At 40.4% G+C, this 25,856-nt stretch overlaps 1 protein-coding gene across 1 annotated transcript in view; it reads left to right on the plus strand.

Annotated features, from left to right (window-relative positions):
- LOC139765800 (uncharacterized) overlaps positions 1–25,856 on the plus strand; it is a 357,196-nt gene that overhangs the window by 100,711 nt on the left and 230,629 nt on the right. The window contains exons 11-12 of the mRNA XM_071693594.1: positions 9,032–9,101; positions 18,403–18,542. Of these exons, the coding sequence (XP_071549695.1) occupies positions 9,032–9,101; positions 18,403–18,542 (210 nt within the window). The remainder of the gene's footprint in view (positions 1–9,031; positions 9,102–18,402; positions 18,543–25,856) is intronic.

A 25,856-nucleotide genomic window follows, 5' to 3' on the forward strand; every position in this document is an offset into this window, starting at 1 on the left:
CTTCAAGGCTCCCAGAATTTTCGCCCCCTCCCCCACCCTATGATTCACATCCGCTTCCATGGTTCCATCCGCTGCCAGATCCACTACCAGATATCTAAAACACTTTAATTCCCTCCAGTTTTTCTCCATTCAAACTTACCTCCCAATTGACTTGACCCTCAACCCTACTGTACTTAATAACCTTGCTCTTTTTCACATTTACTCTTAACTTTCTTCTTTCACACACTTTACCAAACTAAGTCACCAGCTTCTGCAGTGTCTCATACATGAATCAGCCACCAGCGCTGTATCATCAGCGAACAACAACTGACACTTCCCAAGCTCTCTCATCCCCAACAGACTGCATACTTGCCCCTCTTTTCAAAACTCTTGCTTTCACCTCCCTAACAACCCCATCCATAAACAAATTAAACGACCATGGAGACATCACACACCCCTGCCTCAAATCTACATTCACTGAGAACCAATCACTTTCCTCTCTTCCTACACATATGGTTGCCTCACTTTCACTCTAATTTGTTTTCTTGTTTTTTTACCCTATTCACCTCCTTCCAAAGCATTTTCTTATTTTCCCTGAAATTCATTGTTGCACTATCTTTATTTTCATCTATATCTCTGATGCCCGTTCTTTTCAGGAACACTCCCTCATCTCATCTCTCATTTGGCTTCTTTTTTTAGTTCTGTGGACTTTCCACCACTTCTTGTACACCTAAGCAGTGGGACTCCTTTCCTGTATGTACCAGCCAGACACCTCTTTTCTCTTTCACTAGCAATATAACTTCTGCATCCCACCACTCACTACCCTTTGTCATAAGTCTGCTCTCTAACACACACACATCACCTGCGCATGCAAGCACTTTTTCCCTAAATAGCATTTACTCCTCTTCCAATCCCTTTGTTTCATTTATCTATGCCACTCTTCACTCAGTTTTTCTTAGTATCTCTACACTGTCCTCCTTTTACAAATTGACTCACTTTCACCCCTTCTTTCACACGTTATTCTCTTAACCTGAAACCACTACATACCGTCATATTTGTCTCCACCAAGAATGACCAGACATGCTACTACATAATACTTTTTATACTAGCTTTGGGTTTGAGGAAGGAGATTATTACCTATGAATATCTTGCATGTCATAGAAGGTGAGCAAGAGTGGCTGGAGCAGGGAGGGATGATGTTGCAGGAAATCCTTTTCTCCTGTAATATTTTTCAAAGGTGGAAACAGGATTTAAATGACAATTTTTCCTTGAAAGTTTGGTTGTCCTTTCCCAATACTGCCATGATGAAGCAGGAAAGGTGAGCTAGAATGAATTGAGATATGATATATAATCTTTGAATGGTATTTTTATGCATTATACATGATTGCATTTGAGTTGACGTGAATATGTTTGGACATAATTATTCTCTTCCTTGCACTTCATTGCTATTGTAGGGAATGCTGAACAAGTAAAAAAGATTGTCTGAATATTGTACAATAATGTTTGAATTTAGAAAATTTACTAAATAAAAGATTTGTCTTTACTCAGTAGACTAACATGTTGCATGGGTCCAGTAACATATTTTTACTTGATGTTATTAGGCTTTCCTTTTTACAGTAAAACCTCTGTTATACAAAATGCTTGAGGAGTCATCCTCTTTAATCAACAAAAAATTCTGGTTAGGTATTTTTTAATGTGTTAGATTATTCAGAAAGTGTGATATACCCATCCCTTGCTTCATGGGGGTTAACTTATGCAAAAACTCACAAATGGAAATTGCAAATGTGAACTAATAAACACAGAGAAAAATTGGATGTGTTCAGCAGTTTCAAAATCAGCATTGGCTGATTTGCCCATTGCCTTCATGTCAAGTTGAATAAACTTATCTAGCTTGAGATGGCTCTGGCTCAGCTGCTTTATCTTCTTTACATAAGTACTTTAGAGAGAGCTGAAGGTTACTAAAAATGCCTTGCTGCTTCGTCTCATGCTTTTTGTATAACAAGAGCATTTTTTCACCTTCATAAGGGAAATTCTTACCCTTAGCAGACAGTGGAGTAGAGTGGACCACTGTACTTCAAATTTGCTGTGCATTCTCTTTTATGTTATGGATTTTAGATTCACCTTGGATGTAAGCACATCCATGTGCTGGTGATCCCTCCCCTGCATCAGTGCATTGTAAGATTTCTAGCTTCATGTCTTAGTAAGGATTAGAGAGGTTCTCTCCCATTTGGTTGCAGGGTGTGTGATAGGAGATGATGTTGTTGGATGTTTGGATGTTCATATGAAGAAACACAAACACAGCCAGTTGCAGGAAAATCACATTAACAGGTGTACCAAAATTAAAACACAGCTGTTTGCTGGAAAAATCACATTAGCAGGTGTACCAGAATCATACACGTAACATAGATTCATACAGAATGCTGGTAACTGCGAGACTGACCTGCTGGCGGGAACATAGCACATTTCACCCATGCTTGCTCGACCTGTCAACCCTCACCATAGTTTTTGTGCACTTTCTACTCTGCTCAGGCTTCCTCACTAGCCTTAGCATGTCATAACATTTTGAGCTTTGTTTCAAAGATCAGAGAGGTTCTCTTCCTTCTAACTGCTAGTTCTGGGGAAGATGTTTCTGGACGTTTGGGTGCCATATTAACAAAGAAACATGGCAGGTTAAAGGAAAATCACTTTAGCAAGTACATTAAACCCTCAATTTAATGGACCCCAATATAACGGATTCCAGACTTAACAGACTGGGCAAGTCATAATACATTAATTAATAGTAATTTAAGAAATAGAAAAAATCTCTAATGCTGCACCTTGCACATTTCCTATCGCACTTGCCTTTGGTAACTTGTGGTTTACTCATTTTGTTTCAGTCTGTCTGCCTCAAGCTCTTGTGTGGTTGGGTTGAATAAAGAGAATTGTGACTTTATTTATTTAATGATTTTCAATCCATTCAATTAAAAAATGAGTATGTTTGAAGGAATAGGGGTTCCGACAATGTTATATGGTTGTGAGGCGTGGGCTATAGATAGAGCTGTGCGGAGGAGGGTGGATGTGCTGGAAATGAGATGTTTGACGACAGTATGTGGTGTGAAGTGGTTTGACCGAGTAAGTAATGGAAGGGTAAGAGATATGTGTGGTAATAAAAAGAGTGTGGTTGGGAGAGCAGAAGAGGGTGTTTTGAAATGGTTTGGTCACATGGTGAAAACAAATAAGGAAAGATTGACAATGAGGATGTATGTGTCAGAGGTGGAGGGAACGAGAAGTGGTAGACCAAACTGGAGGTGGAAAGATGGAATGAAAAAGATTTTGAGTGATTGGGGCCTGAACATGCAGGAGGGTGAAAGGCGTGCAAGGAATAGAGTGAATTGGAACGATGTGGTATACCGGGGTCGACGTGCTGTCAGTGGATTGAACCAGGGCATGTGAAACGTATGGGGTAAACCATGGAAAGGTTAGTGGGGCCTGGATGTGGAAAGGGAGCTGTAGTTTTGGTGCATTATACATGACAGCTAGAGACTGAGTGTGAACGAATGTGGCCTTTGTTGTCTTTTCCTAGTGCTACCTCGCGCACATGCGAGGTGAGGGGGTTGTCATTTTATGTGTAGGGGGCTGGCGACAGGAATGAATAAGAGCAGACTATGAATTATGTACATGTCTATATATGTATATGTCTGTGTGTGTATGTATATATATATGTATATGTTGAGATGTATAGGTATGTATATGTATGTGTGTGGATGTGTATGTATATAAATGTATATGTAGATGGGTTGGGCTATTCTTTCGTCTGTTTTCTTGCACTACCTTGCTAATGGGGGAGACAGCGACAAAGTATAATAAACAATTCAAAAAGGCATCAAGTGATTGAATAAAAGAAAGCATGTGAACTATATATTGTATTTCTGTATGTTTTGTGTTATTAGAAAAATGGCCCATAGGTTACATTCAATATACACATTTCAACATTAATGGACACCCCTTCCTGTATTAGGTTATTAAATCGAAGGTTCACTGTATACTCAAATTGCAGAATTTTCATAGATCTTAATACAGTGGTGATGATTGTGAGGCTCACCTGCTGATGGGAACATGGAGTGTTCCATCCAGGACCCACACTTACTCTGCCTGCCAACTCTCACTGCAGTTTTGGATGCACTTCTTACAGCACACACCCACATATTAGTGAATTTTGTTTGCATAAAAAGATGGACTGGTAGAGGTAGCTTCCTCACATGATAGCAATTTTTTTTTTCATGTTGAAAGCTTGTCACAGACTAAAGTCCACATCAAGGTTGGACCCAAATTGAATTATAGAGAAAATAATGAAAGAAATAGAAAAGATGAAGGAAAGTATTTACAAGGTTTGGAGGCAGTGAAAAACCTGTCTTTTGAAAAGTCCACGCTTGAGTTAACAATGGCCACACAATAATCATGTGATGCAGGAGCTTGCCAAGTATTGTGTGGTCTGGCTAGTGGTAGGGGCATACAAGCAGCAAGTTCCCAGGAGGAACAACCAAAGTAATACCTATAGAAGAGGGAAAGTGAGCCAACATTGAGGCATAGGGCAAGAGGGTCAAGTTTGGAAGTTACTCTGGGAGAGTTTGTAAGTCAGACCGCTCAGTCAAGTAAGGATGCAAAGCTAGAACCTTCCCAGATGTGAAAGCAGTATTGCATACAAAGGAAAATCAGTCCTTTTATAAATGGATTAACTGTTCAGAAGAAAACAAGTTTTGACTGAACAGGACACCCAGTTTTTTAGAGGCAGACTTAGCTATTCCTGTGATATGGGGTTTCCAAGAAAGAGTGGATGTTACTGTAATACCATGTATATTCATTGAGTCAAGAGGTGAAATGACAGAACCATCAAAGGAGAGATGAGAGTTGTGAGGAGTTTTCAATAGAACATGGGTAGGAACTAGGTCTTGGAGGTATTATACTTAACTAGAGTGCGTCTACTCCTCTGAAATATCCTGTCCAAGTCTGAATTTATTGAGCAAGCTGTGTCAAGACAAGAAGCTTATCGAGTGAGAGAAGAAGAAGCAGGATTGAAGGATGTGGATAAATGCAATGTTGGGTTGTCTGCATATGAGTGCATTTGATTATTTGTGGAGAAGAAATATTTGAAAAAAAAAGAGAAAAAGTTTTGGGAATAGGACAGAACCTAAAGGGACACTGCTGTTGATTGAGAAAAGGGGAGAGGTTAAGCCATCAACAACCACAAAGATAGATTAGCCAGAGAGGAGGCTAGATATGTAGGAGCAAATCGAGGGAGTGGAGACAAAAGAGGGGAGCTCAGAGATGAGAACCTGATGCCAAACTCAGTCAAAATCTTTGGGAATGTCAAGGGCAACTACAGCATACTACAGTATACCACACAGTTCCAGTTCACTCTATTCCATGCATACCTTTCACCCTCCTGCATGTTCAGGCCCTGATTGCCCAAACTCTTATTCACTCTATCCTTCCATCTCCAATTTGGTCTCCTGCTTCTTGTTCCCTCTATCGTTGACACATATATCTTCTTTATCAACTTTTCCTCACTCACTCTCTCCATATGTCCAACCATTTCTAAATACCCACTTCTGCTCTCTCAAACACACTCTTTTTATTAAAACACATCTCTCTTTGCGGAAGATGAAAGCCGGCAAGGCAGCAGGTTTGGATGGTATTACAGTGGAATTTATTAAAAAAGGGGGTGACTGTATTATTGACTGGTTGGTAAGGTTATTTAATGTATGTATGACTCATGGTGAGGTGCCTGAGGATTGGCGGAATGCGTTCATAGTGCCATTGTACAAAGGCAAAGGGGATAAGAGTGAGTGCTCAAATTACAGAGGTATAAGTTTGTTGAGTATTCCTGGTAAATTATATGGGAGGGTATTGATTGAGAGGGTGAAGGCATGTACAGTGCATCAGATTGGGGAAGAGCAGTGTGGTTTCAGAAGTGGTAGAGGATGTGTGGATCAAGTGTTTGCTTTGAAGAATATATGTGAGAAATACTTAGAAAAGCAAATGGATTTGTATGTAGCATTTATGGATCTGGAGAAGGCATATGATAGAGTTGATAGAGATGCTCTGTGGAAGGTATTAAGAATATATAGTGTGGGAGGCAAGTTGTTAGAAGCAGTGAAAAGTTTTTATCGAGGATGTAAGGCATGTGTACGTGTAGGAAGAGAGGAAAGTGATTGGTTCTCAGTGAATGTAAGTTTGCGGCAGGGGTGTGTGATGTCTCCATGGTTGTTTAATTTGTTTATGGATGGGGTTGTTAGGGAGGTGAATGCAAGAGTTTTGGAAAGAGGGGCAAGTATGAAGTCTGTTGGGGATGAGAGAGCTTGGGAAGTGAGTCAGTTGTTGTTCGCTGATGATACAGCGCTGGTGGCTGATTCATGTAAGAAACTGCAGAAGCTGGTGACTGAGTTTGGTAAAGTGTGTGAAAGAAGAAAGTTAAGAGTAAATGTGAATAAGAGCAAGGTAATTAGGTACAGTAGGGTTAAGGGTCAAGTCAATTGGGAGGTAAGTTTGAATGGAGAAAAACTGGAGGAAGTAAAGTGTTTTAGATATCTGGGAGTGGATCTGGCAGCGAATGGAACCATGGAAGTGGAAGTGGATCATAGGGTGGGGGAGGGGGCCAAAATCCTGGGAGCCTTGAAGAATGTGTGGAAGTCGAGAACATTATCTCTGAAAGCAAAAATGGGTATGTTTGAAGGAATAGTGGTTCCAACAATGTTGTATGGTTGCGAGGCGTGGGCTATGGATAGAGTGGTGCGCAGGAGGATGGATGTGGTGGAAATGAGATGTTTGAGGACAATGTGTGGTGTGAGGTGGTTTGATCGAGTAAGAAATGCAAGGGTAAGAGAGATGTGTGGAAATAAAAAGAGCGTGGTTGAGAGAGCAGAAGAGGGTGTTTTGAAATGGTTTGGGCACATGGAGAGAATGAGTGAGGAAAGATTAACCAAGAGGATATATGTGTCGGAGGTGGAGGGAACGAGAAGTGGGAGACCAAATTGGAGGTGGAAAGATGGAGTGAAAAAGATTTTGTGTGATCGGGGCCTGAACATGCAGGAGGGTGAAAGGAGGGCAAGGAATAGAGTGAATTGGATCGATGTGGTATACCGGGGTTGATGTGCTGTCAGTGGATTGAATCAAGGCATGTGAAGCGTCTGGGGTAAACCATGGAAAACTGTGTAGGTATGTATATTTGCGTGTGTGGACGTATGTATATACATGTGTATGGGGGTGGGTTGGGCCATTTCTTTCGTCTGTTTCCTTGCGCTACCTTGCAAACGCGGGAGACAGCGACAAAGCAAAAAAAAAAAAAAAAATCTCTTACCCTTTCATTACTTAATCACACCAGCTCACACCACATATTGTCTTCAAACGTTTCATTTGCAACACATCTACCCTCCTCTGCACAACCCTATATATAGCCCATACCTCGCAACCATGTAATATTATTGAAACTACTGTTCCTTCAAACATACCCATTTTTGCTCTTTGAAATAACATTCTCTCTTTCCACACATTCTTCATTGCCCCCAGAACCTTCACCCCCTCCCTTCACCCCCTCCCCTGCCCTATTACATACTTTTGCTTCCATGGTTACATTCGCTGCCAAGCCCACTCCCAGATATCTAAAATACTTCACTTCCTCCGATTTTCCTCCATTCAAACCTACACCCCAACCAACTTGTCCCTCAACCCTACTGAACTTAGCTAACAACCTTGCTCTTATTCATATTTACTCTCAACTTTCTCCTTTCATGCACTTTTCCAAAGTCAGTCACCAACTTCTGCAGTTTCTCACTCAAATTAGCCACCAGTGCTTTATCATCTGCGAACAACAATTGACTTACTTCATAGGCCCTTTCATCCCTAACAGACTGCATATTTGCCCCTCCAGAACTCTTGTATTTACCTCCCTAACCACCCCATCCTTAAACATATTAGATAACTATGATGATGTCACACACCCCTGCCACAGACTGACCTTCACTGGAAACCAATCACTCTCCTATCTTCCTACTTGTACTCATACTTTACACCCTTGATACAGAAATCTTACTGCTTCTAGCCCCTAACTCCCACACCTTTATCCCCTTTGCCTTTATACAGTGGCACTGTACATGTATTCCTCCACTCTTCAGACCTTCACCACAATTCATACTGGCAGTGAACTTCCTCACCAATGAGTCAATAACACAGTCACCCTTTTTCGTAATAAATTCAACTGCAATACCATCCAGTCCTGCTGCCTTACCGGATATCATCTTCTGCAAGGCTTTCATCCCTCCTTCTCTTTTTACCATACCACTCTCCCTGACTCACTTTGCATACTTTCCTGACCTAAACACCCTACATGTGCCACTCAGTCATCAAACACATTTAACAGTCATTCAAAATACTTAATGATACTATCTTACCCCAACTCTTGTTTGCCCTCTTTTTCAACCCCTGCACCGTCCTCTTGACCTGCTGCTTTCTCTTATGCATATCCTCCCAATAATTTGCACTCCCTCTTTGTAAGTATTGCCCAAACACCTCTTTTTTCTCTTTCACTGGCAACTTTTTAATCTGACCACTTCCCACCTTTTGCATGCTACATGCATCTCTTGCACATGCATTCACTACTTCTCTAAATACCTCCCATTCCTCATCAGCTCCCTCACTTCATTTGCTCTCTCCTCTTGCCATTCTACAATCTGTCCTTGAATTCTTCCCACAAGTCTCCTTTCAACGTTCACGTACTCTCACCATCCATTCATCCTCGCCATTTCTCACATAAGTGAGGTAGCATTCAGAATAGATGACTGAGCCATAGTGGGAAAATACCTTACTTGGCTCCTTGTTCTGTTCCATCTTTTGGAAAGTGATACAGGAAGGGAGGATTTCCAGCCACCCACTCTTGCCCCTCATATTTGCCACCCATGACATGCTGGAAATATGTAGGCAGTATTCTTTCTTCCCTGATATATATATTCATTAAATCCAGACCTCTTTGTTTAATTGTCTGATGCAGTTGATGTTGAGCTTATCAATATTGTTTCAGTGAAGGGATTCCTGAAGAAGAGTCCATAAGTGTTATTGAGGAAGAAGATGAGCAAAGTGAAAGATTTGAGGTAAGTGCTTTTCATGATTTCCTAATATTTATGTCATGGTCTTAGAGAAATGATGTAAAACAATAATTCATGTGGAAGTTATTTGCAAGCATAGATGGAAATATATGTAGTAAATAATTTTTGATGTAAAAGTGATCATTACTGACATATAGAAAAGAAATATACCAGAACTGAATGAAATTTCCTCTTATGCAAGCAAAGTTTAAACTTTTTGGTGCTTAATGAAATATCAGGATGGTTCCCAAAATGTGTCATTTATTCACCAAAAAATGAAATTATTGATTTAACCCTTTTTATTGTTTTCAATATCAGGAGATATATTTACTAGGTCTGGTACAATAGTTCCTGTAAATCTTTACTGGATATAGAGAAATGATGATTTACATGAAAAAAATGCAAAGATGTGAAAAATTGGGTATTGCCACTGTTCAGCTTAGGTTTGGTTTGGTAGAAAAAAATTTCTGATTGTTTTTGATGTCTTTTAAATGATTGTGACCTACATTTGTATTGCAAATCACTACTTTTCATGATTTCCCACTCCCAAAACTTCATTATAATTGGTTAAAGGGATATCTCAAAGGTTGTGACTAATGGTGGAAATGAAGGTCAGAATCATGCAAAATGCATCAAAAACCATTGAAAAAAAATTTCAGCTTCCAAGCAAAGGATTTCTGAAATGGCAGATTTATCAAAAAATTTTCTCCCACAAATAGAACATCAACTGATGACACTAACTCAGTTAATAGCTAAAGTAATTTTCTGCAAAGAAAAAAATTCATTTCAATAATGCTGTGCATTATGTAATATCACTGTCTATTAAGGAAGTGACAGATATCCCAGAAAAGTTATAAATATATGAAGAATGAAATGTTTGAGGACTATATGTGGTGTGAGGTAGTTTGATTGAATAAGTTATGAGAGGGTAAGAGAGATTTGTGGTAATAAAAAGAGTGTGGTTGAGAGAGCAGAAAAGGGTGTGTTGAAATGGTTTGGGCTTATGGAAAGAATGAGTAAGGAAAGGTTGACAAAGGATATGTAGTCAGAAGTGGAGGGAATAAGTAGAAGCAGGAAACCAAAGTGGAGGTGGAAGGAAGGAGTGAAAAAAAAATTTGAGTGCTAGGGGCCTGAACATACAGGAGGGTGGAAGGCATGCAATTGATAGTGAATTGGAAAAATACAGTAAACTGAGGTCGACATGCTGTCAGTGGACTGAACCATGGAAAGGTCTGTGGGGCCTGGATGTGAATAGGGAGCTATGGTTTCAGGGCATAACACATGACAGCTAGAGAATGAGTGTGAGTGGATGCAGCCTTTTCTTTTTCGTCTGTTTCTCGGTGCTACCTCAATGATGCAGGGGGTGGCAATGCTGTTTCCTGTGGGGTGGGGTGAAGTCAGGAATGGATGAAGGTGAACAAGTATGAATATGTACAGGGTGTCTAAATGTGTGTGGATGTAACCAAGATGAGAAAAAAGGAGATAGGTGGTATGTTTAAGTAAAGGAACCTGGATGTTTTGGCTCTGGGAGAAACTAAGCTCAAGGGTAAAGGGGAAGAGTGGTTTGGGAATGTCGTTGGAGTAAAGTCAGGGGTTGGTGAGAGGACAAGAGCAAAGGAAGGAGTAGCACTACTCCTGAAGCAGGAGTTGTGGGAGTATGTGATAGAGTGTAAGAAAGTAAACTCTGGATTGAGATGGGTAAAACTGAAAGTGGATGGAGAGAGATGGGTGATTGATTATTGGTGCCTATGCACCTGGTCCTGAGAAGAAAGATCATGAGAGGCAGTTGTTTTGGGAGCAGCTGAGTGAGTGTGTTAGCAGCTTTGATGCACAAGACTGAGTGATAGTGATCGGTAATTTGAATGCAAAGGTGAGTAATGTGGCAGTTGAGGGTATAATTGATGTACATGGAGTGTTCAATGTTTTAAATGGAAATGGTGAAGAGCTCGTAGATTTGTGTGCAGAAAAAGGACTGGTGATTGGGAATACCTGGTTTAAAAAGAGAGATATATATAGGTATACGTATGTTATTTCATGTGTGGTGGGGTGGCGATGGGAATGAATAAAGGCAGACAGTATGAATTATGTACAAGTGTATATATGTATATGTGTGTGTGTATTTATATGTATACGTTGAGATGTATAGGTATGTATATTTGTGTGTGTGGACGTGTATGTATATACATGTGTATGTGGGTGGGTTGGGCCATTCTTTCATCTGTTTCCTTGCACTACCTCACTAATGCAGGAGACAGCGACAAAGTGAAATAAATAAATAATATAAATATGTATGTAAGTAGGAGAGATGGCCAGAGAGCGTTATTAGATTACGTGTTACTTGATGGGCGCGTGAAAGAAAGACTTTTGGATGTTAATGTGCTGAGAGGGGCAATTGGAGGGATGTCTGATCATTGTCTTGTGGAGGCGAAGGTGAAGATATGTAGAGGTTTTCAGAAAAGAAGAGAGAATGTTGGGGTGAAGAGAGTAGTGAGAGTAAGTGAGCTTGGAAAGGAGACTTGTGTGAAGAAGTACCAGGAGAGATTGAGTGCTGAATGGAAAAAGGTGAGAGCAAATGATGTAAGGGGAGTGGGGGAGGAATGGGATGTATTTAGGGAAGCAGTGATAGCTTGTGCAAAAGATGCCTGTGGTAGGAGAAAGGTGGGAGGTGGGCAGAGTAGAAAGGGTAGTGAGTGGTGGGATGAAGAAGTAAGATTGTTAGTGAAAGACAAGAGAGAGGCATTTGGACGATTCTTGCAGAGAAATAGTGCAAATGACTGGGAGTTGTACAAAAGAACGAGGCAAGAGGTCAACAGAAAGGTGCAAGAGGTGAAAGAGAGGGCTAATGAGAGTTGGGGTGAGAGAGTATTATTAAATTTTAGGGAGAATAAAAGATGTTTTGGAAGGAGGTAAATAAAGTGTGTAAGACAAGAGAACAAATGGGAACATCGGTGAAGGGGACAATTAGGGGGGGGGTTAATAACAAGTAGGGGTGAAGTGAGAAGGAGATGGAGTGAGTATTTTGAAGGTTTGTTGAATACATTTGATGATAGAGTGGCAGATGTACGGTGTTTTGGTCGAGATGGTGTGCGAAGTGAGAGGGTCAGGAAGAATGATTAGGTAAACAGAGAAGAGGTAGTGAAAGCTTTGCGGAAGATGAAAGCCGGCAAGGCAGTGAGTTTGGATGGTATTGCTGTGGACTTTATTAAAAAAGGGGGTTACTGTGTTGTTGACTGGTTGGTGGGGATATTCAGTGTATGTATGGATCATGGTGAAGTTCCTGAGGATTCGCGGAATGTATGCATAGTGCCATTGTACAAAGGCAAAGGGGATAAAGGTGAGTGTTCAAATTACAGAGGTATAAGTTTATTGAGTGTTCCTGGGAAATTATATGGGAGGGTATTGATTGAGAGAGTGAAGGCATGTACAGAGCATCAGATTGGGAAGAGCAGTGTGGTTTCAGAAGTGGTAGAGGATGTGTGGATCAGGTGTTTGCTTTGAAGAATGTATGTGAGAAATACTTAGAAAAACAAATGGATTTGTATGTAGCAATTATGGATCTGGAGAAGGCATATGATAGAGTTGACAGAGATGCTCTGTGGAAGGTATTAAGAATATATGGTGTGGGAGGTAAGTTGCTAGAAGCAGTGAAAAGTTTTTATCAAGGATGTAAGGCATGTGTAGGAGTAGGAAGAGAAGAAAGTGATTGGCTCCCAGTGTATGTCAGTTTGCAGCAGGGGTGTGTGATGTCTCCATGGTTGTTTAATTTGTTTATGGATGGGGTTGTTCAGGAGGTGAATGCAAGAGTTTTGTAGAGAGGGGCAAGTATGCTGTCTGTTGTGGATAAGAGAGCTTGGGAAGTGTCAGTTGTTGTTCGCTGATGATACATCGCTGGTGGCTGATTTGGGTGAGAAACTGCAGAAGCTGGTGACTGAGTTTGGTAAAGTGTGTGAAAGAAGAAAGTTGAGAGTAGATGTTAATAAGAGCAAAGTTATTAGGTTCATTAGTGTTGAGGGACAAGTAGATTAGGAGATAAGTTTGAATGAAGAAACACTGGAGGAAGTGAAGTGTTTTAGATATCAGGGAGTGGATTTGGCAGTGGATGGAACCATGGAAGCAGAAGAGAGTCACAGGGTGGGGTAGGGGGTGAAATTTCTGGGAGCGTTGAAGAATATGTGGAAGGTGAGAACGTTGTGTCGGAGAGCAAAAATGGGTATGTTTGAAGGAATAGGGGTTCCAACAATGTTATATGGTTGTGAGGCATGGGCTATAGATAGGGTTGTGTGGAGGAGGGTAGATGTGTTGGAAATGAGATGTTTGAGGACAATAAGTGATGTGAGATGGTTTGATTGAGTAAGAAATGAAAGGGTAAGAGAGAGATGTGTGGTAATAAAAAGAGTGTGGTTGAGAGAGCAGAAGAGGGTGTATTGAAATGGCTAGAGATGTTTGAGGACAATAAGTGGTGTGAGATGGTTTGATTGAGTAAGAAATGAAAGGGTAAGAGAGAGATGTGTGGTAATAAAATGAGTGTGGTTGAGAGAGCAGAAGAGGGTATATTGAAATGGCTTGGTCACATGGAGAGAATGAGTGAGGAAAGATTGACAAAGGGGATATATGTGTCACAGGTGGAGGGAATGAGAAGTGGGAGACCAAATTGGAGGTGGAAGGATGGAGTGAAAGAGATTTTGAGCGATCGGGGCGTGAACATACAGGAGGGTGAAAGACGTGCAAGGAATAGAGTGAATTTAAATGGTGTGGTATACCAGGGTCGATGTGCTGTCATTGGATTGAACCAGGGCATGTGAAGTGTCTGGGGTAAACCATGGAAAGTTTTTTAGGGCCTGAATGTGAAAAGGGAGCTGTGGTTTCGGTGCATTATACATGACAGCTAGAGAATGAGTGTGAATGAATGTGGCCTTTGTTTTCTTTTCCTAGTGCTACCTTGCTCACGTGTGGGTTAGGAGGGTGTCATTTCATGTGTGATGGGTTGGCCACAGTAATGAATAACTTCACAAAGTATAAATTATGTACATGTGTTTATATATATATATATATGTCTGTTTCCTCAGAGGCCCAGTCCTCTGTTCTTAACGCTACCTTGCTGATGCCGGAAGTAGTGAATAGTATGAAAGAAAGAAAGAAAAGATATGTCTATTTTTTTTTTTTTTTTTTACTATTCGCCATTTCCCGCGTTAGCGAGGTAGCGCTAAGAACAGAGGACTGGGCCTTTTTTGGAATATCCTCACCTGGCCCCCTCTGTTTCTTCTTTTGGAAAATTAAAAAAAAATGAGAGGGGAGGATTTCCAGCCCCCCCCGCTCCCTTCCCTTTTAGTCGCCTTCTACGACACGCAGGGAATACGTGGGAAGTATTCTGAATCCCCTATTCCCATATGTTGAAATTTATAGGTATTTATATGTGTTTGTGTGTGGACATGTATGTATATACGTGTGTATGTGGGTGGGTTGCGCCATTCTTTTGTCTGTTTCCTTGCGCCACCTTGTTAATGCAGGAGACAGTGACAAAGTGTATTAAGTAATAAATTATCTTTTATTTATATTTATTATACTTTGTCGCTATGTCCCGCGTTAGCGCGGTAGCGCAAGGAAACAGAGGAAAGAATGGCCCAACCCACCCACATACACATGTATATATACAAACACCCACACATGCACATATACATACATACCTATACATTTCAACGTACACATACACAGATATGTACATATATACACATGTACATATTCATACATGCTGCTTTCATCCATTCACTGAGAACCAATCACTTTCCTCTCTTCTTGCTCGTACACATGCCTCACATCTTTGATAAAAACTTTTCACTGCTTCTAGCAACTTGCCTCCCACACCATATACTCTTAATACCTTCCACAGAGCATCACACCACCTCGACCAAAACACCCTATATCTGCCACTCTATCATCTAGTACATTCAACAAACCTTCAAAATACTCACTCCATCTCTCACATCACCACTACTTGTAATTACCTTCCCATTAGCCCACTTCACCGATGTTCCCATTTGTTCTCTTGCACACTTTATTTACCTCCTTCCAAAACATCTTTTTATCCTCCCTAGAATATAATGATACTCTTTCACCCCAACTCTCATTTGCCCTCTTTTTCACCTCTTGCACCTTTCTCTTGACCTCCTGCCTCTTTCTTTTATACATCTCCCAGTCATTTGCACTATTTCCCTGCAAATATTGTCCAAATGTCTCTCTTCTCTTTCACAAATAATCTTACTTCTTCATCCCACCACTCACTACTCTTTCTAATCTGCCCACCTCCCACACTTCTCATGCCACAAGCATCTTTTGCACAAGCCATCACTGCTTCCGTAAATACATCCCATTCCTCCCCCACTCCCCTTATGCCCTTTGCTCTCACCTTTTTCCATTCTGTACTCAGTCTCTCCTGGTACTTCCTCACACAAGTCTCCTTCCCAAGCTCACCACTATCTTCACTCCAACATTCTCTCTTCTTTTCTGAAAACCTCTACAAATGTTCATTTTTGCCTTCACAAGATAATGATCAGACAACCCTCCAGTTGCACCTCTCAGCACATTAACATCCTAAAGTCTCTCTTTTACATGCCTATCAATTAAAATGTAATCCAGTAACGCTCTCTGGCCATCTTTCCCACTTACATACGTATACTTATGCATATCTCTCTTTTTAAATCCAATCACCAGTCCTTTTTCAGCACACAAATCTACAAGCTCTTCACCATTTCCATTTACAACACTAAACACCCCATGTACACCAATTATTCCCTCCACTGCCTCATTACTTACCTTCACATTCAAATCACCCATCACTATAACCTGGTCTCATGCATCAAAACTGCTAGCAACTCACTCAGCTGTTCCCAAAACACTTGCCTCTCATAATCTTTCTTCTCATGCCCAGGTGCATATGCACCATTAATCACCCATCTCTCTCCATCCACTTTCAGTTTTACCCATATCAATCTAGAGTTTACGTTCTTATGCTCTATCACATACTCCCACAACTCCTGTTTCAGGAGTAGTGCTACTTCTTCCTTTGATCTTGTCCTCTCACCAACCCCTGACTTTACTCCCAAAACATTTCCAAACTACTCTTCCCCTTTACCCTTGATCTTTGTTTTACTCAGAGCCAAAACATCCAGGTTCCTTTCCTCAAACATACTACCAATTTCTCCTTTTTTCTCATCTTGGTTACATCCATACACATTTAGACATTCCAATCTGAGCCTTCGAGGAGGATGAGCACTCCCCGTGTGACTCCTCCTTCTGTTTCCTCTTTTAGAAAGTTAAAATGCTTGAATACATAGTTACAAATTTTGTATGCTGTTTGCTGTTCATAATCGAAGCAGTTGTAGCTTCCTTGCTTACTTGCACTGAGAAATAGGAATATCTGAATAGAATGAGGGTTGCAGCTACACTTTAGGGGAAAGTACAAGTAAGAATGATATTGTAAATTGAGAAAGAAATATTGGGAAATGATCAAAGGTAGAGAAGCTGGAAAACAGCAACTTTTCAAAGTGTGGTATACCAATGAGTGGTTGTTACACTGTCACTGTAGTCAGTTAGTTGAATCATTGTTCAAAAGAGAAAGTCAGTTCCTTGACTTTTTGTAATCCCACAACTGTAGGTTTGAATGTTTATTTATATTCTATCATCTTATTTTTTGTTCTTATGTGAGGCTGGATTGTGAATATGGTGCTGTGGATTCAATGCATTACACATAACAGCTAGGGAACAGATGTGAGCAGATGCTTTCTTTTTTTGTCTGTTCCTGGCACTTCCTTGCTACCAAAGGAAAACGTGGTTAAGTATGAAAAAGAAATTGTATTCCATTATTTTGATCCACTTGATCTTATTTTTTTTTGGTGAAAAAAAGGTTGCATTCAATCACATCCATTTTCTAGCTGTCTTTTGTAATGCACTGAAACCACAGCCCCCTATCCACAACCAAACCCCGCAGACCTTTTCATGGTTTCCCTTGGCTGCTTCACATACCCTAGTTTGGTCCATTGACAGCACGTCGACCCCTGTACACCATATCATTGCTATTCAAGTAATCCCATGCACCTTTCATCCTCTTGTTTGATCAAACCCTGATCACTTAAGATTTTGTCTCACTCCATCCTTCCATCTCCAGATTGATCTCTACCTTTTCCTTGTCCCATCCACTTCTGACTCAAACATCCTCTCTGTTAACCTCTCCTCACTTGTTCTCTCCATATGTCCAAACCATTTTCATTTTTTTATCATTGTCTTTTTTTTTCTTTATACTTGTTGGCCTTCTCCTACTTTATTATGTTTATTTTTTCATGTGTTGGTATTAGTTGGTAGGCAGCCATTGATCAAGGAGGTCTATTATCAGTACTATTTGCTTGGGTATTGGGAGGGCTAGTGATGGCTGCGTAGTGAGCCAGCACTTCAGTGGTTGTCAGGTTGCATCCCTTTGACCCAGATAGCTGTCTTTTCTTTCTGCCTCACTTACATGTGAACTGCTGGCATTCTGTCCACAAACATGCAATCTCTCCTTGTCACACATAACACTTGACAATACTAACTCATACAACTCATTCTTTGCAACTCTAGATTTTCCTGCAGTGTTTTGTGCTAGCCCTCCTGTTTAGTGAAATGGTCTGAGCAATAGATAAAAGTAGTAGGGAGGAACACTAGGAAGTAGTAGTAGAAACATTATCTGGGAGCATTAGTTAGGAGTGGTAGGTTGGAACATTAGTTGGAAGTTGTTAGTAGGAACATTAGGTAGGAGCCTCTGAAAACACTGCCCTAGAGTTATGTTTTGCTAATATCCTGCCTATCTTCTGTATAGCATACTCTGTAGTACAATATTCTTCTCGTCCAGCTTATCTCTTGCCATATGTTCTACGTGGCTATGCCTTTCTTAGAAAATGAGTCCATAAGCCTTTCTACTGATATGATCACACTATGTAATATTCTGAGTACTTCATGATATCCTTCGAGTTTCAGATATACTATTATAATTCTCTTTCTGATTCTTCTCTACAATATCTTAAATATCTTACTAAACATGATCTCATTTTGATCTAGACTATTGTTTACTTTATTTATACTGTTACATCAATATGAATTTCTTTTCGTAATTCATATTCTTTGGTGTCAATGCAGTACTTCCTCATGCATGTTTATGGGAAGGATACTTACATGCTATGCATCATTTTTCACATACTGTTCCCTTTCAATTTTGATACTTGGAAATTAGAATTAGAATTTTTTATTTTATGTGTTAATTGTTCTATTGTTTTTTATCCAGGCTCTTGTTCATCTTATCTCCCGTTTGAAAGAAGAACTGGTCAAGGAACACAAGGAGAAGGTTGAGCTAGAGGAACGTTTAAGGGAAGAACTGTGTGCTGAGTTCTCTCAGCAAATTGTTGAGATTGAAAATTCTTGGAGGTCAGGCACATTCATTATCTACTGTTATCTTTAACATTGTTTTCATTTATATTTACATCAAATCTGTAAAGCCTTACAGAACGCTAGTACATCTCTTGAACTTTTTTATGCCTAATTCCTTTGCCTGCCTTAATGTGGTAGCATTATGATCAAGTAAATAATGGCCTCATTTTTACACATCTGCTCCCTAGCTGTCATTTATATAATGCACTGAAATCAGATTCAAGCATCCACAGCTAAGCCTATTCCAAATCTGTTTCATCGTTTACCTTGAGTGCTTCTTGTGTTCTGCTTCTGCTCATTGATAATTATCACTTTGTCTACCTTATACCATGTTGATCTAGTTCACTCTGTTTTATTCACACATCTCACCAACTCCTAAATGTTCAGGCCCTCATACCACAAAAACTCCACCCAATCTTTCTGTCTCAAAAAACCCTGCTCCCCTTTGCTCCATCCTTTTCAGACATGTACTTCCTCGTAGTCATTCTTTCTTTTCTAATCCTTTTCATATATCCAGACTATAGCATCACACCCTGGTCAGGTCTCTCATTCTAACTGCACTAATTATAATTAATCAACCTGCTTCACATCACTTATTCTTAGCCATTTGATTTTCAACAAACACTTCCACTCTTTTTCTTTTTAGCTCAATCCACAAGATTTGCATATGTACAGCACTGATGGGACTGCCATACCTTCAGACATATGTCTTTATCCTAAATGACATGAACTATCCTTCCACATACTCCATAGTGCACTCAGGACTTTAACCTTTATCTTTCACCCTGTGACTCATGTCATCTGCAAAACATCTGACAGTACTGTCTTTTACATTCATATCTGTATCAGATATTATGATTCCCAGAGTATTGCAAGACACCCAGAAATAATCCCTACTTGTTATATATATTTTGATTGCAACTGTTTTGAATTAATGTCTTTAAAGATTTTTTGCTCAGTTTTCATATTTTTCTCTTTTCCTAGTGATAGTGGAAAAGTATACTTATCCCTGGGGAAAGGGGAGAAAGAATACTTTCCTTGTATACCCAGCATGTTGTAGAAGATGAATAAAAGAAGTGAGATGAGGAGGGAGGTGTACACCCTCCCCACCTTGTATTTTGATTTCTAAAACATAGAACAGAAGATAGAGCTAAGTGAAGATGCTTATCCTCCTTGAAGGCACAGGCTGGGGAGTCTGAATGTGTGTGGATGCAACCAGGATGAGAAGGGAAAGAGATAGTATGTTTGAGGAGAGGAACCTGGATGTTGTATCTCTGAGTGAAGCGAAGTTCATAGGGAATAACTTAGACAAAGTCAGGGGTTAGTGAGAGGGCAAGAGCAAAGGAAGGGATATCTCTTCTATTGAAGGAGGAGTAGCATGAAAGAGTTTAGGGTAGTGATGTGGGTAAAAAATTTGGTCTCCTGCTTCTCCTTGTTCCCTCCACCTCTGACACATATATCCTCTTTGTCAATCTTTCCTCACTCATTCTCTCCATATGTCCAAACCATTTTGACACATCCTCTTCTGCTCTGTCAACCACACTTTTTATTTCCACACATTTCTCTTACCCTTTCATTTCTTACTCAATCAAACCACCTCACACTACATATTGTCCTCAAAACTTTATTTCCAACACATCCACCTTCCTTCATACACTCCAATCTATAGCCCATGCCTCACAACCATATAGTATTGTTGGAACTACCATTCCCTCAAACATACCCATTTTTGCTCTCTGTGATAATGTTCTCTCCTCCCATGCACTCTTCATTGCTCCCAGAACCTTAGCTCCCTAGCCCACCCTATGATCCACTTCTGCCTCCTTGGTTCCATTCGCTGAAGTCCATTCTCAAATATCTAAAACATTTCTTTTCCTTCCGTTTTTCTCCACTCCACATACATCCCACTTAACTTGTCCCTCAACCCTGCTGAACCTAATAACTGTGCTCTTATTCACATTTACTCTCAGCTTTCTCCTTTCACACACTTTTCCCAACTCAGTCACCAGCTTCTGCAGTTTCTCACTTGAATCAGCCACTAGAGCTGTATCGTTGGCAAACAACAAATGACTCACTTCCTAGGTCCTCTTATCTCCGACAGACTGCATACTCGCCCCTCTCTCCAAAACTCTTGCATTTACCTCCCTAACCACTCCATCCATAAACAAATTAAACAACCATGGGGACATCACACACCCCTGCCTCAGACCAACATTCACTGGGAACCAATCACTCTCCTCTCTTCCTACTCGTACTCATGCCATACATCCTTGGTAAAAACTTTTCACTGCTTCTGACAGCTTACCTCCCACACCATATATTCTTAAAACCTTCCACAAAGCATCTCTATCACCCCTATCATATGCCTTCTCCAGATCCATAAATGCTACATACAAATCCACCTTTTTTCTAAGTATTTCTCACACACCTTCTCCAGGGCAAACTCCTGATCTACACATCCTCTACTGCTTCTGAATCCACGCTGCTCCTCCCCAGTCAATACCCTCCCATACAATTTCCCAGGAATACTCAACAAATGTATGCCTCTGTAGTTTGAACACTTACCTTTATCCCCTTTGCCTTTGTACAGTGGCACCATGCATGCATTTCTCCAATCCTCAAGCACTTCACCATGGTCCGTACATACATTGAATATCCTTACCAACCAATCAACAACACAGTCACCCACTTTCTTAATGAATTCAAATGCTGTACCATCCAAACCCGCTGTCTTGCTGGATTTCATCTTCCGCAAAGCTTTCACCACCTCTTCTCTCTTAACCAAACCATTCTCCCTGACCCTCTCACTTTGCACACTAACCCATTCATCTGCTACTCTTGTCATCAAACACATTCAACAAACCTTCAAAATACTCACCCCATCTCCTTTTCACTTCATTACTGTCTGTTATCACATCCCCCTTGCCCCCTTCACCATTGTTCCTGTTTGTTCTCGTCTTACACATGCTATTTACCTCCTTCCAAAACCTGTTTTTATCCTCCCTAAAGTGTTATGGTACTCTCTCACCCAAATTCTCATTTGATCTCTTTTTCAACCCTTGCACCTTCCTCTTGACCTTCTGCTGCTTTCATTTATACATCTCCCAGTCATTTACACTCCCTCCTTGCAAGTATCGTCCAAACACCTCTCCTTTCCCTTTCACAAATAAATTTACTTCTTCATCCCACTAACTACCCTTTCTAATCTACCCACCTCCCACCTTTCTCATACCACTTGCATCTTTTGCACATGCCATCACTGCTTCCTTAAATACATCCCATTCCTCACCTACTCCCCTCACGTCATTTGCTCTCACCTTTTGCCATTCTACACTCACTCTCTCCTGGTACTTCCTCATACAAGTCTCCTTTCCAAGCTCACTCTCTTCTCCCCAACATTTTTTCTTCATTTTTGAAAACTTCTACAAATCTTCACCTTTGCCTCCACAAGATAGTGATCTGACATCCCACCAGCAGCCCCTCTCAGCACATTTACATCCAGAAGTCTCTCTTTTACATGCCTATCAGTGAACATGTAATCTGATAATCCCCTTTGACCATCTTTGTAATCTAATAATGCCCTTTGACCATCTCTCTTACTCACATATGTGTAGTCATGTATATCTCTCTTTAAACCAGGTATTCCCAATCACCAGTCTTTTTTCAGCACACAAATCCACAAGCTTTTCACCATTTCCATTCACATATCCTCAGCTGCCACATTACTCACCTTCACATTTAAATCACCCATCACTAATACTAGATCTTGTGCACCAAAGCTGCTGCCACTTACACTCATCTGCTTCCAAAATGCTTGCCTCTCATGATCTTTCTTCTCATGACCAGGTGCACAAGCACCAATAATCACCCATCTCTCTCCATCCACTTTCAGTTTTACCCACATCACTTTAGATTTTACTTTCTTACACTCTCTCACATGCTCCTACAGCTCCTGCTTCAGGAGTAGTGCTGCTTGATAGAAAGCTTTGATGACTCAATGAAAACTGTATTGATACAGCATTGCAGTTTTCAATTTTTCTTGCAAATAAACTAATATCCCTAGGGACAGGGAATATAGAATACATGTTATGTATCTCCTGCATGTCATAGAAGGTGACAAAGAGGGTTAGGAGTAAGGGGCTGGAAATCCTTCCCTCATGTTTTACTATCTAAATGAAAAAATAGAGTAGAGCCAAAAGAGAATCTTTTCTCCTCTAAGGCTCGGACATCTGTTCTGGATGCTACCTTGCTCACTTGGGAAATAGTGAACATGTATGAAAGAAAAATTAATATGCAGAACTTACTTGTAAATGATATTTCTCTTGTATGAGTTTTGTTCCTTGAGCATGAGAAATTCTTCAGGATGTTTTCTAAAAAAAATTTTGGTTCATACAGTCTGCCCCTCTGTCTTTCTGGTGGAGAAACACTGATTTTCCCCATAACATTTTCCCTGTTCTTGGTCAGGGAAAGAGTCTACCTTTACTACAAGCCATAGACCTTTTGCATTGACTAGGTGTCTTTGCAAACTAATGGAAAAAATTATTGATATTTCATTTATGTGGTGACTTGAAAGATATAGTTATATTACTTCATTCCAATATGTTTTTAGAAGGTTTTGATGTACTGCAAACTTCCTGATACAAATATCAAGTAACATTTCAGAAAGGATTGGCAAATTACCATCATAAGATAGTGTTGTTCTTTAATGCAGAAATAAAACTCATGATACTGCTTGAATATATAGTAACAATAAACAGTTCTACAAAATGGGCCTCCAAGGCAAATTATTAAGGTTTATTCCACAGTTTTTGGAAGACAGAAAGTTAAAGGAAAGGGTCTTTTGTCAGTAATCTTGAGACTTCCCACAAGATGTGCTGTAGGGCAGTGTATGAATCCCCCCAATCACAGACAAAAGTCCACATCAGGGCAGGGCCTAAATTGAAATATAAAGAGGATTATGGAAGGGAAGAAGAGACAAGGGAAAGTATTTACAAATTTTGGAGGAAGTGACAAACCTGCCTTTTAGAATGTGCCAGGTCATGATTAGAGGGAAAGACATGAGAAGGTAGAGAGCTCCAAAGCTTTGAGGTGTAAGGAAAGAAACACTTACTGAAACAGGCCCCCCTTGAGTTGCCAATGGCCTCACAGTAATCATGTGATGCAATAGTTTGTCATGTATTGCATGGTCTAGCTAGTGGTAGGGGGACACAAGCAGCCAGCTCTCAGGAACAAAAACCTAAGTGATACCTATAGAGGAGGAGAAGCAAACCAACATCACATTGTAGGGCAAGAGGGTCAAATTTGTAAGTTAACCTGGGACAGTTTAGAAACTGGACTGCTTTGATTCAACCCTACCAAGTAAGGATGCAGAGCTAGAACCACCCCAGATGTGAGACCAGTACTCCATTCAAGAAGTGTTTTTTTTTTTTTCTTTTTTTTTTTTTTTTTTTTTTAGCACATCTGGGATGGTTCTAGCTCTGCAGTTCTTTGTATGAACAGAATAACTGTTCAGATGAAAAGAAGTGTCAACATCTAAACAAGACATCCAGTTTTTTAGAGGCAGGCTCACCTCTTCCTGTAAAGTGGGTTTTCCAAGAAAGAGTGGATGTTACAGTAATGCCAAGTATGTTCATTGAGTCAAGAGGTGGAATTACAGAACCATCAAAGGAGAGATGAGAATTGTCAGGAATTTTTGATAGAGAGATGGGTAGAAACTGCGTATTGGAGTCACTAAAATCAACTAGATTACATCTACCCCACTGAGATATCCTGTCCGAGTTTATTGAGGAAGCTGTTTCAAGACAAGATGTAGACTGAGTGAGAGAAGGAGCAGAATTGAAGGATGTAAATGGATGCAGTGATGAGTTATCAGCATATGAGCGCATTGGATTATTTGTTGAAGAGAGGAAATCATTGAAAAAAAGGAGAAAAAGTGTAGAGGACAGGAAAGAACCTTAAGAAACACCACTGTTAATGGAGAAAGAAGTGAAGCTGATCCATCTATAACCACAGAGATAGATCGGCTGGAGAGGAAGCTAGGTATATCGGAGCAAAGTGAGGAAGGGAAGCCAAAAGATGGGAGCTTGGAGATGAGACTCTGATGCCACACCCTGTCAAAAGCTTTGGATATGTTAAGGGCCACTACATAAGACTGCAAAATCTCAGGGATGATGATCAGACATTAGTAAGCTAGGGAAAAATACCTCCAGTGGATTTCACCTAACAAAAGCTATACTGGTAATCAGAGAGAAGATTATTAGTGTTGAATTGTCTAAGGATATAGAAGTTGAGGAGGGATTCAAAGATTTTGGAAATGGTAGATGTCAAAGTAAGACAGTAGTTAGAGGGATCAGCGCAGTCACCATTCTTAAGGATGGGATGTAGCAACGCATCCTTCCAAGGAGAAGGAAAGGTTTTGGTTTTTAAACAGAAATGGAACAAATGAGCAAGCACAGATGTAAGTTTAGAGGGACACACTTTTAGTACATGGGGATGGATGCTATCAGGACCATAAGCCTTGCTTGTGTCCGAAGAGAAGCTCTTTTCGAACAGTCCAAAAAGAGATTACAAGGAGGGGCATAAGAATAGTAAGAGGAGCATCAGGGGGTGAAGAAATGTTAGTCATCCAAGGTGGAGTTAGAGGAGAAAAGGGAACCAAAATAAATTGCTTTGTCTGTGGGAGAGACAGCAATAGTGCCGTCAGAATGAAAAATAGAAGGAAAGGTAGAGCAATAGAAGTTGTTAGAGGTGCCTTTAGCTAAAGACCAGAAAGACTTGTCAGTAGATGATGATGAGAGGTTACGCACTTCCTTTGAATACAAGAACACTGCCTGATGGATAACTTGCTTGCAATGATTACGGGCAGTGATAAAAGCTGAATGATAGTCAGAGGAAGGAGAGTTTTTCCAAGCCCAATATGCTGGATCCCTTGTCTGAATGGCCTCAGAACAGGAACGGTTTAAACATGGACTGGAAGAATAGGTCGTCTTGGAAGTTAAGGGGATAAATACTTCCGTTCCCACAAGGAAAACCTCTGCTATGCATTTGGTGGAGACGGAAGTATCACCACATAAGAGACAGTAATTTTTCCAAGGAAAGTCAGAAAAGAAGTTACCCAAGTCATTCCAGTCAGCTTTGTTGAAGTGCTAATATAATGCTTAGAAGGAGCTGTTGGAGGGGAAAGTGCCATTAAAATAGATACATTTATGAGAGTGTTATTGGATGTACCAATTGGGGGCAAGATTGTGTAGTTAGTGCTTCATTGCTGCCATCAAACTATTCAAGGAGATATTGATTTATCCCTTTTTTGTC

Source organism: Panulirus ornatus, chromosome 56, assembly GCF_036320965.1.
Source record: "Panulirus ornatus isolate Po-2019 chromosome 56, ASM3632096v1, whole genome shotgun sequence".
NCBI lineage: Eukaryota > Metazoa > Arthropoda > Malacostraca > Decapoda > Palinuridae > Panulirus > Panulirus ornatus.